This window comes from Notolepis coatsorum, assembly GCF_963971535.1.
Source record: "Notolepis coatsorum genome assembly, contig: SCAFFOLD_988, whole genome shotgun sequence".
In the NCBI taxonomy this organism is placed as follows: Eukaryota; Metazoa; Chordata; class Actinopteri; order Aulopiformes; family Paralepididae; genus Notolepis; species Notolepis coatsorum.
The window spans coordinates 1-16588 of record NW_028169967.1 but is presented as its reverse complement, the minus strand read 5'-3'; the positions used below and the strand labels follow the sequence as shown (position 1 = coordinate 16588).

At 38.6% G+C, this 16588-nt stretch overlaps 1 protein-coding gene across 1 annotated transcript in view; it reads right to left on the bottom strand.

Annotated features, from left to right (window-relative positions):
- The window catches only part of LOC311248639 (receptor-type tyrosine-protein phosphatase delta-like), a gene marked incomplete at both ends in the record, with an annotated part of 60843 nt that extends 56446 nt beyond the window's left edge, over nucleotides 1-4397 (bottom strand). Inside the window, 2 exons of the mRNA XM_084339493.1 lie at nucleotides 1490-1569; nucleotides 4371-4397. Coding sequence (XP_084195619.1) covers nucleotides 1490-1569; nucleotides 4371-4397 — 107 coding nt within the window. The remainder of the gene's footprint in view (nucleotides 1-1489; nucleotides 1570-4370) is intronic.
- Between the last annotated feature and the right edge of the window lie 12191 nt (nucleotides 4398-16588).

Genomic DNA, 16588 nt, shown 5'->3' with positions numbered 1-16588 from the left:
CCAGGCACGTGCACATAAATGTTCCCTCGCATGCGCACCGAATAAAGACAATGCCTAATTGCCTCTAGGAATGGAATGTAACACATTTCATTCACAAGTTTTGTGTGAATGTATCTGAGGATGTATTTGAACACACCTGACGACCTGAGCTATTGTTATGCAAAGTAGCCAGGTGGGTGGGCGCATGAGTCGCATGCATGAGTCAAGTGCAGCGCATTCTTGTGTGCACGCGCGTGCACATCCGTGCATGTGCGTGCACGTGCTCCTGCATGCTCCTGCTCACAGACCTGGTGGAACGGCGTGCAACCCGTCCCATGACCAACTGGTCGCTACTTTGGTAAAGTGAAGCGAGTTTCAGCGGATTGCTTCTCCTTCATTTCCCTGATGCTTAGAAGGTGCTGTAAGTGGTGTTTATTTGTTCAAATAAGTTCAAATCACTGATATAGAGTGTTTGGTCAGTAATATGGGTCTCCCAGTCCCTCCACTCTGCAGTAAACATACTTTATTTTCTGGTATCCCATCCTCCCACTTTATCCAATCAGAAGAGATCACCCTAGATAGTTTTACATATTTCAAGGAATCTTGCCAAGCCAGATGTGCTTACTGCACTGGCAGATCATTTAACAGTTTAAAACAGATATTATATTTATTAAATATTTATTTTTGTAAACAAATTAAATCAGTGTGGAGTTCTGTCTCCTGATTGGATAAAGTGGGAACGGGATACCAGAACATGTATTTTCTGTTTACTGCAGAGTGGACTGGGAGACCCATGTTACTGACCAGAGACTCTATATCAGTGATGACTGTCATAATGTAGAGCTATTACCATTTATTCTAACATATAAAGTAGACACTTATTTTAACATGTAGACACTTATTCTAACATGTAGACCACTTATTCTAACATGTAAACCACTTATTTGAACATGTAGACACATATTATAACATGTATACCACTTATCTTAACATGTAAACCACTTATTCTAATATGTAGACCACTTATTCTAACATGTAGACCACTTATTCTTTTTTTTAAATACTTTATTTCTCAGTTTACTAGACAAGAACAGACAAAACAAAAAGGAGGAGACAGAACAAAAATAAACAGACATAACAAAACAAAAAAAAACTAAAAGGACTGCCAGACAGGAAAATAAAATAACAGTGTGACTTAACTCAAAGCATTAAAGTGTGTTGTATAGCCAGGTGTTACAAGGTGCAGGTCAAACATGATATACAGGGGTGAGTCTCTGCAGAGTGCAGTTATTTGTCCTTCAGATAGTCAATGAATGGGCTCCATATGTCCGAAAACCTGTTGTGCTCTTTGGATCTGTAATAGCGGATCCTCTCCATCTGTATGATTGTGATCATTTCATTGAGCCATTTCTGGAAACACGGGGGTGTAGGTGATTTCCAATCGGTTAGAATCATTTTTTTTGCAGCTACCATGCCGAGCATTAGTGTCTGTTGTTCCTCCCTCGTGTACCTTAAGGCAGTCTCTGAACACCCAAAGAGTGCCAACTCTGGATCAGGGGGAATGTCCTTTCCATAGACCCTGGAAAACCACTGGAATATTTCACCCCAGAATTTTTGTAAATGAGGACAGAGCCAAAAGAGATGTGTTAAAGAGCCCTCTGCAACTTTACACCTGTCACATAATGGAGAAAGAGATGGATAAATTCTGTGTAGTTTGGTCTTTGGCTGGCTCCACCGTACCTAGCTGAGCTCCTACATCACCCCACCCCATCCAGAGCCTTAAGGTCTGCTGACCAGCTGCTGCTGGAGGTGCCTAGGACCAGGCTAAAAACCAGGGGAGATAGAGCCTTTGCTGCTGCTGCCCCCAGACTCTGGAACAGCCTCCCCCTCCACATAAGATCTGCCCAGAGCCTGGAGGTTTTTAAATCCTTGCTCAAAACACATCTCTTCTCCCTGGCCTTTGACCAGAGCTAGCCCAGCATCTATACATGACGTCAGCTGTCACTCTGCATTTTTATCAAATTTTCTTGTCTCTTTTATTGCACTTTGCACTTTGCACTGTACTGTACTTGACCTCTTTTCTAGTGTATTTTATTGCATTGTATGTGTTTTTTATCATGTTGTGAAGCACTTTGGTTTGGCTGTTAGTCATTTGTAAACGTGCTATACAAATAAAACTGACTTGACTTGACTTGACTTTGAATAGTGGAGTCTATGGATGGCTTTAAATTGAATCAATTTGTACCTAGCATTGATCGAGCAAGTTTGGATTCTAGTCAAACCTTCATTCCATATGTTCTCAGACACCTCTAGATTCAACTCAGTGGACCAGGCATCTCTCAGATGGTCAGTGGACACAGAGGTGGAAAACAGGGACATAAAGCGAGATATCAGGTGTCTGGAGTCTGGAGGAAGCTTCAGGAGATCATAGAATGGGCAATTCTCTGGCATGGTTTCAAAGTGTGGAATTTTTTCTTTGACATAGTGTCTGATTTGGAGATATCGAAAAAAGTGGGAGTTAGGGATGTTAAATTTTGTTTTCAGTTGGTCGAATGATGCAAACTGTTTGTCTATGTACAAGTCTCCAAGGGTCGTGAGTCCCTTGTCCCTCCAGACAGCAAACGCCCCATCTGTCCGAGATGGCAAAAAGGAGTGGTTATGACATATAGGGGTATACATACAGACATTTGGTGGCTTGTGAACACCTCTTATCTGATTCAAAATCCTAAGTGAGTTCCTTAAGATAAAATTGTCACCAATTAGCTTTTGAGGGGATTCTGTTTTAGAAAAAAGTAAAGTACAGAGAGAAGAGCCTTTTACTGCTGTGGCTTCAATGTTTAGCCACAGGGGGGAATTATTAGATGGTGTCTCACCCGAGAGTCCCCTCTGCCAATAGGTCCAAGCTCTAGCATTGGCTGCCCAATAATAATTCCTGAATGCAGGGAGGCCTAGGCCTCCCTCCTGTGTTGGCTTCTGCAGATGCCCTTTTGATATGCGATGGGTTTTATATCCCCATACAAATGGGAAAATAATAGAGTCTAGTTTCTTAAAGAATGCTGCAGTGAGGAAGATTGGCAGATTTTGAAATAGATACAAGAATCTAGGAAGAGACACCATCTTGATTGCGTTAATACGCCCCACCATAGATAAGGGCAGGGTCCTCCACTTCTCTATGTTGAGTTTTAACTTTGTGAGCATGTCAGCATAGTTAAGTTTAAATAAGAGTTTGGGATTTCTAGATATTCGGAGTCCTAAATATGAAAAATGGTCATTTACTACTTTAAATGGTAGAGCCTTAAGAAAGTCTGAGTTCAGGCCGCCCGAGAGAGGCATGAACTCACTCTTACCCCAATTGATTGTGTAGCCAGAAAGCTTACCAAATGATTCAATGAAATCTAACAAGGGAGGAACAGAGGTTTCTGGGTCTGAGAGATATAACAATGTGTCATTAGCGTAAAGGCTCACCCAGCTTTCCATGTCCCCTATCTTAATGCCTCTGATATTGGGGTGGCTCCTGATTCCTATCGCGAGGGGCTCCAGAGCAACGTCGAATAGTAAGGGAGAAAGCGGATCGCCCTGTCGGACCCCACGTTGCAAGTCAAAAGGTCCAGATTTATCATTATTAGTGAGGATGGAGGATGTCGGGCAGAGATATAGTATTTTGACCCATGCAATAAAAGAGTCTCCAAATCCAAATCTTTATACCCCCAGAAGACGGTCGAGTGGGTAGAATACAATAGTATTCTTATTCCACATAGCCATCTCCCTACCTCCCATTTTCTGCCTATTGCAGAGTTGTGACATGTTAGCTGGTCAAACAGCTCCCTCTATTGGTCTCCCTGTGTTAGTAACTATCCAATGCATTATCAAAAAACTAAATTGGAAGGGAAACAGGGAGATCAATTATTTTTCCTTTTCTTTCTTGCTTTAATTTATGGTAAATTATATTGGGTAAGGAGAGTAATGCTATGGTAATACTATCGTCCCCATCAGTCATGGTGACCACAGCACCATCCACAGCAACACTACTGGTAATAAAGATACAATAAAATAAAGATACCAGCAGTAATAATTCACCCAGCACAGTTACCACTATATCTGTCGCTAATAACATAGATTGTAATAATAATAGCAAAACAAATATATGAATAATATAAACCATATATATACCAAGTTATATTGGGTAAGGAGAGTAATGCCATGGGTGATATTAACGTCCCCATCAATCATGATGACAACAGCACCATCCACAGCAGCACTAATGGTTAGAAAGAAAAGTTATCATATTTTTTTTTAAACCCATGAACAGTGCCAACCAGAAGAGGGTTTCATATTACTCCAAGTCCATGTGGCCACGTTAGACTGAAATGTTCACAATATTTTCAGCTGACCAGTGTGGACAGCGCCACCATGGGCATACCTGTGTTCTGTATGATGTGTACAGTATGTACAGTAGTAGATAGTCTCGTCCTAGGTCGGCGCTGGTGATGAGTGTGCCTCCACGTCTAATGTGGGCTTGATCTCGGTTGTGTAGAAGTCCATTGCCTCCGATGCTTTGGTGAAGGAGTGAGTCTTATCCTTGAAGGTGATGAGCAGCTTAGCAGGGTGAGCCACCCCGTAGCGCAGTTTTGTTTTGCGTAAGAGTGATCTGAGCTCATCAAAGGAGGCTTGCTGCTTGCGTTGGTCTGCTGTGGCATCACGGAAGATGCTGATTTTATGTCCTTTGTACTGTAGCCCGCCTGGCTCTCTAGCTTTCCCACCGGCAAGATGCACAACCGTCTGTCTTATATCAGAGTTGTTGAGTTTAGCGATTAGGCATCGCGTCTTGCCTTTATTTGCTCCGATGCGGTGAGCGATATTGACCAAGTGAGGTGGACGTCCTAGATCTTGACCAAAAAGTTCGCTCAGCATTTCGTTTACAAACAGTGTCGGGTTGCCTTGTTCTGTTCCTTCTGGTAGCCCAAAGATTCTCACGTTGAGTCTTCTGCTGTGGTCCTCAAGCGATTCCGTCTTCTGTTTTAATGATTTAACTTCCTCAGATAGTGATTTATTCTCCGCTTCCAGTTGTAACAGCCTTTGATCAGTGTCGTTGGCAGCCGTCTCAAGAGAGTCAATCTTGTCCAGGCATGATGTTACCTTTAGCTGGATTTTGTTTAGATGATCCTTGATCGGCTTTAGATTGGTTTCGAGTCCTGTAGCAAGTTCTTCTCGTACAATTGTTCTCATGAGCACCGCTAGGTCAGCGTTCTCCATTGTGAACTTTGTTTGTGCACGCGTGGACATGTGTTTGTTCAAGGACGATTAGATCGTTTTGAAAGAATCTGCTTACAAAATAAAAGGAGCTGATAAATGTCGAGGTGAAGTCAACTTAGTTTCTGTTCATTATGGGTTCAAAAATAGTGATAATTCGAGGGTTTGCTGCGACACGACGCAAGCTGTGTTCAGTCCATGCCACCGGAAGTCATCCTCGTAGACCACTTATTCTAACATGTACACCACTTATTTGAACATGTAGACCACTTATTATAACATGTAGAACACTTATTATAATATGTAGACCACTTATTCTAACATGCAGACCACTTATTCTAATATGTAGATCACTTATTCTAACATGTAGACCACTTATTCTAACATGTAGACCACTTATTCTAATATGTAGACTACTTATTATAACATGTAGACCACTTATTCTAACATGTAGACCACTTATCTTAACACTTTGATCGCCGGGGTTAAATTCATAATTTACCATCCCTCGCCAGCCCTATTTAACATGGAGAAGTTCCCCTTCTTTGCAGGGCTATAACTTTTTAAATTGTATTGCTAAATTGACATTACCATGGCCCATTCAAAGTCCTATATCTATTGTTCAGGGTGTAGCAACGTTATACTTTTTCATTCACATATTCATACTAAAATACGGTCTAAAGTATAAGTATGTTTTTATCGTTTTCTGCAGCTTTCTCCAGAACTTGATTTATAGCCCTAAATGCATTATATTGATGATCAAATACAGTTTGGTAGGAATCTGTGCGAGATAAAAAATTTCAACTACACGTACTTCTAGAAGTTACTACGTATGATCTGATGTTGACCGGATGGGCGGGGGGTCGTTTATAATTCCGTGGGCAACGTTATATCATTCATCTAGTGTGGGTGATATGATCATTAGAGCAGTTAGTATAGAAGACATTAAAAAATAACGCTGAAACTCACCGTAGCTTCCTCTCGCCGTTGGGAGATGAGCGTGGAACAGAATTTTTTTCTATTATGGGATGTAGAAATACCCGATCCATTTCCAGGTTGTATAATAGTATATACGTCCAAATAATGTTGTTTATCGAGTTATTGGTAACGGATCACTATCCGTCGTGATCAGCTCGAGTCCTGGGACTATTACCGAGTGATCGGACCAAATTGAAATGAGCACCAATGAGCTTCCACTTCCTGTTTCTTCCCTGGGCGATCCGCCGATCGGCCACCAGATGGCGCTCTTGAACCGTTAGAGAGTTGATAGGGGCTCACCAGTACATCTCATGTCTCCGGGGGAGAAATATGATTTCGATCACAGATTTTTGAAATATTGATATCAAAGACGCTGTCCAGCGTCATCGGCAGAATAAGCATGGCGGGGAATGACGTGTTCCAGCGTCAACGGCGATTAAAGTGTTAATATGTAGACCACTTATTATAACATGTAGACCACTTATTATAATATGTAGACCACTTATTCTAACATGCAGACCACTTATTCTAACATGTAGACCACTTATTCTAACATGTAGACCACTTATTCTAACATGTATACTACTTATTCTAACATGTATACCACTTATTTTAACATGTATACACTTATTCTAACATGTAGACCACTTATTCTAATATGTAGACCACTTATTATAACATGTAGACTACTTATTCTAACACACATACCACTTATTCTAACATGTAGACAATTTATTCTAATATGCATACCACTTATTATAACATGTAGACTACTTATTCTAACATGTATACCACTTATTTTAACATGTAGACCACTTATTCTAACATGCATACTACTTATTCTAACATGTATACCACTTATTTTAACATGTATACACTTATTCTAACATGTAGACCACTTATTCTAATATGTAGACCACTTATTATAACATGTAGACTACGTATTCTAATATGTAGATCACTTATTATAACATGTATACCACATATTATAATATGTAGACAACTTATTATAATATGTAGACTACTTATTCTAACATATAGACCACTTATTCTAATATGTAGACCACTTATTCTAACATGTAGACCACTTATTCTAACATGTATACCACTTATTCTAACATGTAGACTACTTATTCTAATATGTAGACCACTTATTCTAATATGTAGACTACTTATTCTAATATGTAGACCACTTATTCTAATATGTAGACCACTTATTCTAATATGTAGACTACTTATTCTAATATGTAGACCACTTATTCTAATATGTAGACCACTTATTCTAACATGTATACTACTTATTCTAATATGTAGACCACTTATTCTAACATGTAGACCACATATTCTAATATGTAGACCACTTATTATAATATGTAGACCACTTATTTTAACATGTATACCACTTATTTTAACATGTAGACCACTTATTCTAACATGTATACCACTTATTCTAACATGTAGACTACTTATTATAATATGTAGACCATTTATTCTAACATGTAGACCACATATTCTAATATGTAGACCACTTATTATAATATGTAGACTACTTATTCTAATATGTAGACCACTCATTATAACATGTAGACCACTTATTATAACATGTAGACCACTTATTCTAATGTATAGACCACTTATTTTAACATGTAGACCACTTATTCTAATGTGTAGGCCACTTATTTTAACATGTATACCACTTATTCTAATATGTAGACCACGTATTCTAACATGTAGACCACATATTCTAATATGTAGACTACTTATTCTAATATGTAGACCATTTATTCTAACATGTAGACCACTTATTCTAATATGTAGACCACTTATTATAACATGTAGACCACTTATTATAATGTGTAGACCACTTATTCTAACATGTAGACAAGTTATTCATATATGCAGACCACTTATTATAACATGTATACTACTTATTCTAATATGTAGACCACTTATTATAACATGTAGACTACGTATTCTAATATGTAGATCACTTATTATAACATGTATACCACATATTATAATATGTAGACAACTTATTATAATATGTATACCACTTATTCTAACATGTAGACCACGTATTCTAACATATAGACCACTTAATCTAATATGTAGACCACTTATTCTAACATGTAGACCACTTATTCTAACATGTAGACTACTTATTCTAATATGTAGACCAATTATTCTAATATGTAGACTACTTATTCTAATATGTAGACCACTTATTCTAATATGTAGACCACTTATTCTAATATGTAGACTACTTATTCTAATATGTAGACCACTTATTCTAATATGTAGACCACTTATTCTAACATGTATACTACTTATTCTAATATGTAGACCACTTATTATAACATGTAGACTACTTATTCTAATATGTAGACCACTTATTCTAACATGTAGACCACATATTCTAATATGTAGACCACTTATTATAATATGTAGACCACTTATTTTAAGATGTATACCACTTATTCTAATATGTAGACCACATATTTTAACATGTAGACCACATATTTTAACATGTAGACCACTTATTCTAACATGTATACCACTTATTCTAACATGTAGACTACTTATTATAATATGTAGACCACTTATTCTAACATGTAGACCACATATTCTAATATGTAGACCACTTATTATAATATGTAGACTACTTATTCTAATATGTAGACCACTCATTCTAACATGTAGACTACTTATTATAACATGCAGACCACTTATTCTAATGTATAGAGCACTTATTATAACATGTAGACCACTTATTCTAATGTGTAGACCACTTATTCTAACATGTAGACAATTTATTCATATATGCAGACCACTTATTATAACATGTATACTACTTATTCTAACATGTATACCACTTATTTTAACATGTAGACCACTTATTTTAACATGTATACACTTATTCTAACATATAGACCACTTATTCTAATATGTAGACCACTTATTATAACATGTAGACTACGTATTCTAATATGTAGATCACTTATTATAACATGTATACCACATATTATAATATGTAGACAACTTATTATAATATGTATACCACTTATTCTAACATGTAGACCATGTATTCTAACATATAGACCACTTATTCTAATATGTAGACCACTTATTCTAACATGTAGACCACTTATTCTAACATGTAGACCACTTATTCTAACATGTAGACTACTTATTCTAATATGTAGACCACTTATTCTAATATGTAGACTACTTATTCTAATATGTAGACCACTTATTCTAATATGTAGACCACTTATTCTAATATGTAGACTACTTATTCTAATATGTAGACCACTTATTCTAATATGTAGACCACTTATTCTAACATGTATACTACTCATTCTAATATGTAGACCACTTATTATAACATGTAGACTACTTATTCTAATATGTAGACCACTTATTCTAACATGTAGACCACATATTCTAATATGTAGACCACTTATTATAATATGTAGACCACTTATTTTAACATGTATACCACTTATTCTAATATGTAGACCACATATTTTAACATGTAGACCACTTATTTTAACATGTATACCACTTATTCTAACATGTATACCACTTATTCTAACATGTAGACTACTTATTATAATATGTAGACCACTTATTCTAACATGTAGACCACATATTCTAATATGTAGACCACTTATTATAATATGTAGACCACTTATTCTAATATGTAGACCACTCATTCTAACATGTAGACCACTTATTATAACATGTAGAGCACTTATTCTAATGTATAGACCACTTATTTTAACATGTAGACCACTTATTCTAATGTGTAGGCCACTTATTTTAACATGTATACCACATATTATAATATGTAGACAACTTATTATAATATGTATACCACTTATTCTAACATGTAGACCACGTATTCTAACATATAGACCACTTATTCTAATATGTAGACCACTTATTCTAACATGTAGACCACTTATTCTAACATGTAGACCACTTATTCTAACATGTAGACTACTTATTCTAATATGTAGACCACTTATTCTAATATGTAGACTACTTATTCTAATATGTAGACCACTTATTCTAATATGTAGACCACTTATTCTAATATGTAGACTACTTATTATAATATGTAGACCACTTATTCTAATATGTAGACCACTTATTCTAACATGTATACTACTTATTCTAATATGTAGACCACTTATTATAACATGTAGACTACTTATTCTAATATGTAGACCACTTATTCTAACATGTAGACCACATATTCTAATATGTAGACCACTTATTATAATATGTAGACCACTTATTTTAACATGTATACCACTTATTCTAATATGTAGACCACATATTTTAACATGTAGACCACTTATTTTAACATGTATACCACTTATTCTAACATGTATACCACTTATTCTAACATGTAGACTACTTATTATAATATGTAGACCACTTATTCTAACATGTAGACCACATATTCTAATATGTAGACCACTTATTATAATATGTAGACTACTTATTCTAATATGTAGACCACTCATTCTAACATGTAGACCACTTATTATAACATGTAGACCACTTATTCTAATGTATAGACCACTTATTTTAACATGTAGACCACTTATTCTAATGTGTAGGCCACTTATTTTAACATGTATACCACTTATTCTAATATGTAGACCACGTATTCTAACATGTAGACCACATATTCTATTATGTAGACCACTTATTTTAACAACAACATTCCGGCACCTTTCTCTCCCGGAATGAAACTGTATCACTGTCACAGTAGCTCCATTCAATACCTCACATATTTGATATTGTGATTCTGAACGTAGAAGACAACGCATTGGAGGTAAATCAACGCCTCTTGGGTAAACTGAGCAAAAAAAGTGCTAAAAAGGCTTAGTTTTTACGACCCCATTTCATACCGTCGCGACTGGCATCTACTTTAGGTTTGGCGGGGGTTTGAGCGATGGATGAGATGTGTTTCGACTGAACTGCTTGATGACCTATATATCTACGGCGTGGCGACAGGTGCAGGAGTGCAGCGTACAGTGACTGTTTTACAGACTGCATCGACGACACAGCCGCCGCACGCCGCTATTATCTCATCCTCCCGCGGCTGTCCTTTGTTCCGCTAGCGGGGCGGGAAAAAAACCAACACGATGTTGACGGGTGAAACATCTCTCGGTTATGCACCGTAAGGTTCTGCGGCACGCCGTCGGTGACATTGACTCTGTAATTGTGGTGTAAATCTGCCAGGAGAACACACTGAACCGGTCCTATCACCGTTGCTCACGGCAACAGAGGGGTCCGTTGCCCCTCCTCCAGCTCGCCCTGGCATTTGCCTGATCGGAATTCCACATAATATGGAATGCAAGGATGGCCACACAGGTCAAAGGGCAGTGTCCAAAATTCTGATTCAAACATAGGCCGCGTTGAGATGAGAGTTTAGTATGCCCTTATTTTCTAAGTGCATGATAGTAGAAGACAGTAAGATTTGCTTTATGGATTTATTCTTTTTTCTTCTTTAATTTCAGATACTTATTATAATATGTAGACCACTTATTTTAACATGTATACCACTTATTCTAATATGTAGACCACATATTTTAACATGTAGACCACTTATTTTAACATGTATACCACTTATTCTAACATGTATACCACTTATTCTAACATGTAGACTACTTATTATAATATGTAGACCACTTATTCTAACATGTAGACCACATATTCTAATATGTAGACCACTTATTATAATATGTAGACTACTTATTCTAATATGTAGACCACTCATTCTAACATGTAGACCACTTATTATAACATGTAGACCACTTATTCTAATGTATAGACCACTTATTTTAACATGTAGACCACTTATTCTAATGTGTAGGCCACTTATTTTAACATGTATACCACTTATTCTAATATGTAGACCACGTATTCTAACATGTAGACCACATATTCTAATATGTAGACTACTTATTCTAATATGTAGACCATTTATTCTAACATGTAGACCACTTATTCTAATATGTAGACAACTTATTATAACATGTAGACCACTTATTCTAATGTGTAGACCACTTATTCTAACATGTAGACCACTTATTCTAATATGTAGACCACTTATTCTAACATGTAGACCACTTATTCTAATATGTAGACTACGTATTTTAACATGTATACTACTTATTCTAACATGTAGACCACATATTCTAACATGTAGACCACTTATTATAATATGTAGACCACTTATTATAACATGTAGACCACGTATTCTATTATGTAGACCACTTATTTTAACAACAACATTCCGGCACCTTTCTCTCCCGGAATGAAACTGTATCACTGTCACAGTAGCTCCATTCAATACCTCACATATTTGATATTGTGATTCTGAACGTAGAAGACAACGCATTGGAGGTAAATCAACGCCTCTTGGGTAAACTGAGCAAAAAAAGTGCTAAAAAGGCTTAGTTTTTACGACCCCATTTCATACCGTCGCGACTGGCATCTACTTTAGGTTTGGCGGGGGTTTGAGCGATGGATGAGATGTGTTTCGACTGAACTGCTTGATGACCTATATATCTACGGCGTGGCGACAGGTGCAGGAGTGCAGCGTACAGTGACTGTTTTACAGACTGCATCGACGACACAGCCGCCGCACGCCGCTATTATCTCATCCTCCCGCGGCTGTCCTTTGTTCCGCTAGCGGGGCGGGAAAAAAACCAACACGATGTTGACGGGTGAAACATCTCTCGGTTATGCACCGTAAGGTTCTGCGGCACGCCGTCGGTGACATTGACTCTGTAATTGTGGTGTAAATCTGCCAGGAGAACACACTGAACCGGTCCTATCACCGTTGCTCACGGCAACAGAGGGGTCCGTTGCCCCTCCTCCAGCTCGCCCTGGCATTTGCCTGATCGGAATTCCACATAATATGGAATGCAAGGATGGCCACACAGGTCAAAGGGCAGTGTCCAAAATTCTGATTCAAACATAGGCCGCGTTGAGATGAGAGTTTAGTATGCCCTTATTTTCTAAGTGCATGATAGTAGAAGACAGTAAGATTTGCTTTATGGATTTATTCTTTTTTCTTCTTTAATTTCAGATATCGTTTGAAGAAGTGTGTTTTTAGTCGACAGCGAAAGATTGGTCAGGTTTTTGGCCGTGCTGACGGGAAGTTCGTTCCACCATTGTGGTGCGAGGTCCGAGAATAGGCGGCTTCTCTTTGATGACCCGTTTACCATAGGGAGGAATTTAATTTCAACCAACAATGCTTAAACAATAATGTTAGTGATAGAAGGAAAATCATTTTGTGCAAAAATGGAAAGCTTTTCAATTTCCATGCGGCAGAATTGTTACAATAGCCGATAATCCATTTTCCCAATGATAAATCCCTATACGGGTGGAACAACCAGTGACGTCAGACTACACCTCCCTATTGACGATGGTAAAAAGCACTCGTACATACGTGGGAAACAAACCACTTTGCTTTTGGCTGCACCGTGCAGTAGGTCTCCGTACAGACTGCAGTGTGACACGCCAGAGCTGAGGGCCCCCAGTACGAGGACCATCAGGGGGCCACGCTTCTGCAACACCGTCCATGAATAGGAAACAGGGCTAAACGCCCAGAATCCAGGTTACTGTGCCTAATGCATTCACAACACCGCTTATTTCACAAGGTTAGTGTATCTGCCCGGCATTTTACTCACATTACGCCTACATACCGATACGTCTTATTGTAAGAATTCAGTATTGTGGAATTCTTTTTAATTAATTCGGCAGAATATTTCACTGTTATGATGACGCGGGGGCAGGAAAATGCATTGTAGGCGCATGGCGTTCTCAATGAACTCTAAAAGAAGGACGGGTCGTCCCGGCAGGATACCAGCTGTTCTATGCTCTGCTTGGTGCCAGACTTTGGTTTGATTGATTGATTGATTGAAAAGTCTATTAACAGATTGCAGAATGGGTACAGTACAGTACAGCTCAATACATACAATTGTTAAGGGGATGCAGACCAGAGAAAGACTTTCGTCTTGTTTACATCAGGGTCCCCCATTTTCAATCCATCATATCATATATGACATACATGACATACAGATAGACATCTGTACATCTATACATTTATGACATATCAGATTTGCAAATACAGTACTGTTTGTGATACAAAAGTGTCCAGAAAAAGAGTGTATATACATTTGGCGTAGAAACTGTACATTGGAGGAGGTTGGGTGGGTGGGGTGGGGTTGGGTGAGGGCAGTACATTGGAGGTGGGGGGGGGGGGGGGGGGGGGGGGGGTTGGGTAGGGGACACACACACATTTTACACTGTACATTGGAATACTGACAAAGCCTTACTTGGTCATTTACTGTACAACTAGGTTAGGACATTTGTAGGGGCCAGTTTCGAATTGCAGTCTCACGTGTGTGTTGAGAACCTGGTTTTAAGTTTTTTACTGCAGCCTAGTTGATTGTTGAGTAATTTCCAAAGTTCACGTGGTTTATTTTTGTTTTCCTCGGTTTTGTCATTGATGACATTTTTTTTAGCAGTTTTGATCATGGAGTTTACGTCATTTCTTAGTCTGTTTCTTTCTAGTTTGAGTTCAGTCACGTGGTCTTGGAGTTCACTGCTCGTGCTTTTGGTAAGCTTTGACTGGCTTTTACGAAACTCAGAGCATTTTTTGTCTCTGGCTTTCATAGCGGTCAGTATTTCAGTGTGCATCCATGGCTCAGCGCGATTTTTTACCCTGGTGGTTCTTAGCGGGGGCCATGTTGTTTAGTATTGATGAAAATTTGGTTTTGAAGCCAAGCCAAGTTTCTTCAACCAGTGTACCATTGAGTTCATCTGACCAGTCCAGACTCTCCAGTTCTACTGAAGACTGTATTAAAATTATAAATATACCAGCTATCTGAGGAAATATATATCAACCAATATATCAAATGTTAGCTAGTTAACAATACAAATTGCAGATGATTCTCACGTCCGAGGTAATAGCCTGTTTAAAGGTCATACACGAGGAGACAGCTGATCCCATCTCGAACCGAACGTCCACGCGCTGTTACACAGTGACATGATGACCCTTCCTTCTTTTATAGTTTCCTATAAAAGTACTGTACTTACACCAATCAATTCAATCATTCCTACAGTACCTCCGAGATCTAATGTATAATTAAACACCGTCTCAGGGAATTGTTTGAATGACCTCCGGCGAATATTTCAGTTTTCAGCGAATTAGGGGCGAGAGGCGATGGAAGCGTAGTAGTGAAGGACGGAGAAATCATATGGATGAGAGAGTGTGTGTGTCTCTGTGTGTGTCTGTGTGTCTCTGTGTGTGTCTCTGTGTGTCTCAGTGTCTCTGTGTGTCTGTGTGTGTCTATGTGTATCTGTGTGTGTGTCTGTCTGTGTGTGTCTGTGTCTCTGTGTGTCTGTGTGTGTATCTGTCTGTGTGTATCTGTCTGTGTGTCTATGTGTGACTCAGTGTGTCTCTGTGTGTCTCTGTGTGCATATGTGTGTGTCTCTGTGTGTGTCTCAGTGTGTCTCTGTATGTCTCTGTGTGTGTATCCGTGTGTCTATGTCTGTGTCTCAGTGTGTCTCAGTGTATCTGTGTGTCTATGTGTGTGTATGTCTGTGTGTCTCTGTGTGTGTCTGTCTGTGTGTCTCTGTGTGTCTCAGTGTGTCTCTGTGTGTCTCTGTGTGTATCTGTGTGTGTCTCTGTGTGTGTCTCAGTGTGTCTCTGTATGTCTCTGTGTGTGTATCCGTGTGTCTATGTCTGTGTCTCAGTGTGTCTCAGTGTATCTGTGTGTCTATGTGTGTGTATGTCTGTGTGTCTCTGTGTGTGTCTGTCTGTGTGTCTCTGTGTGTCTCAGTGTGTCTCTGTGTGTCTCTGTGTGTATCTGTGTGTGTCTCTGTGTGTGTCTCAGTGTATCTCTGTATGTCTCTGTGTGTATCTGTGTGTCTATGTGTGTCTCAGTGTGTCTCTGTGTCTCTCTGTTTCTCAGTGTGTCTGTGTGTGTCAGTGTGTATGTGTGTCTCTGTGTGTCTCAGTGTCTCTGTGTGTCAGTGTGTCTCAGTGTCTCTGTGTGTCAGTGTGTATATGTGTATCTCTGTGTATGTGTCTCTGTGTCTGTGTGTGTATGTGTGTCTCTGTGTGTCTCTCTGTGTGTCTATGTGTGTCAGTGTGTCTCAGTGTCTCTCTGTATCTCTGTGTGTCTCTCTGTGTGTCTGTGTGTGTATCTGTGTCTCTGTGTTTCTCAATGTGTCTGTGTCTCTGTGTGTCTGTGTGTGTCAGTGTGTCTCAGTGTCTCTGTCTGTGTCTATGTGTGTATCTGTGTGTCTGTGTGTCTCTGTCTCTATCTGTGTGTCTCTGTGTGTC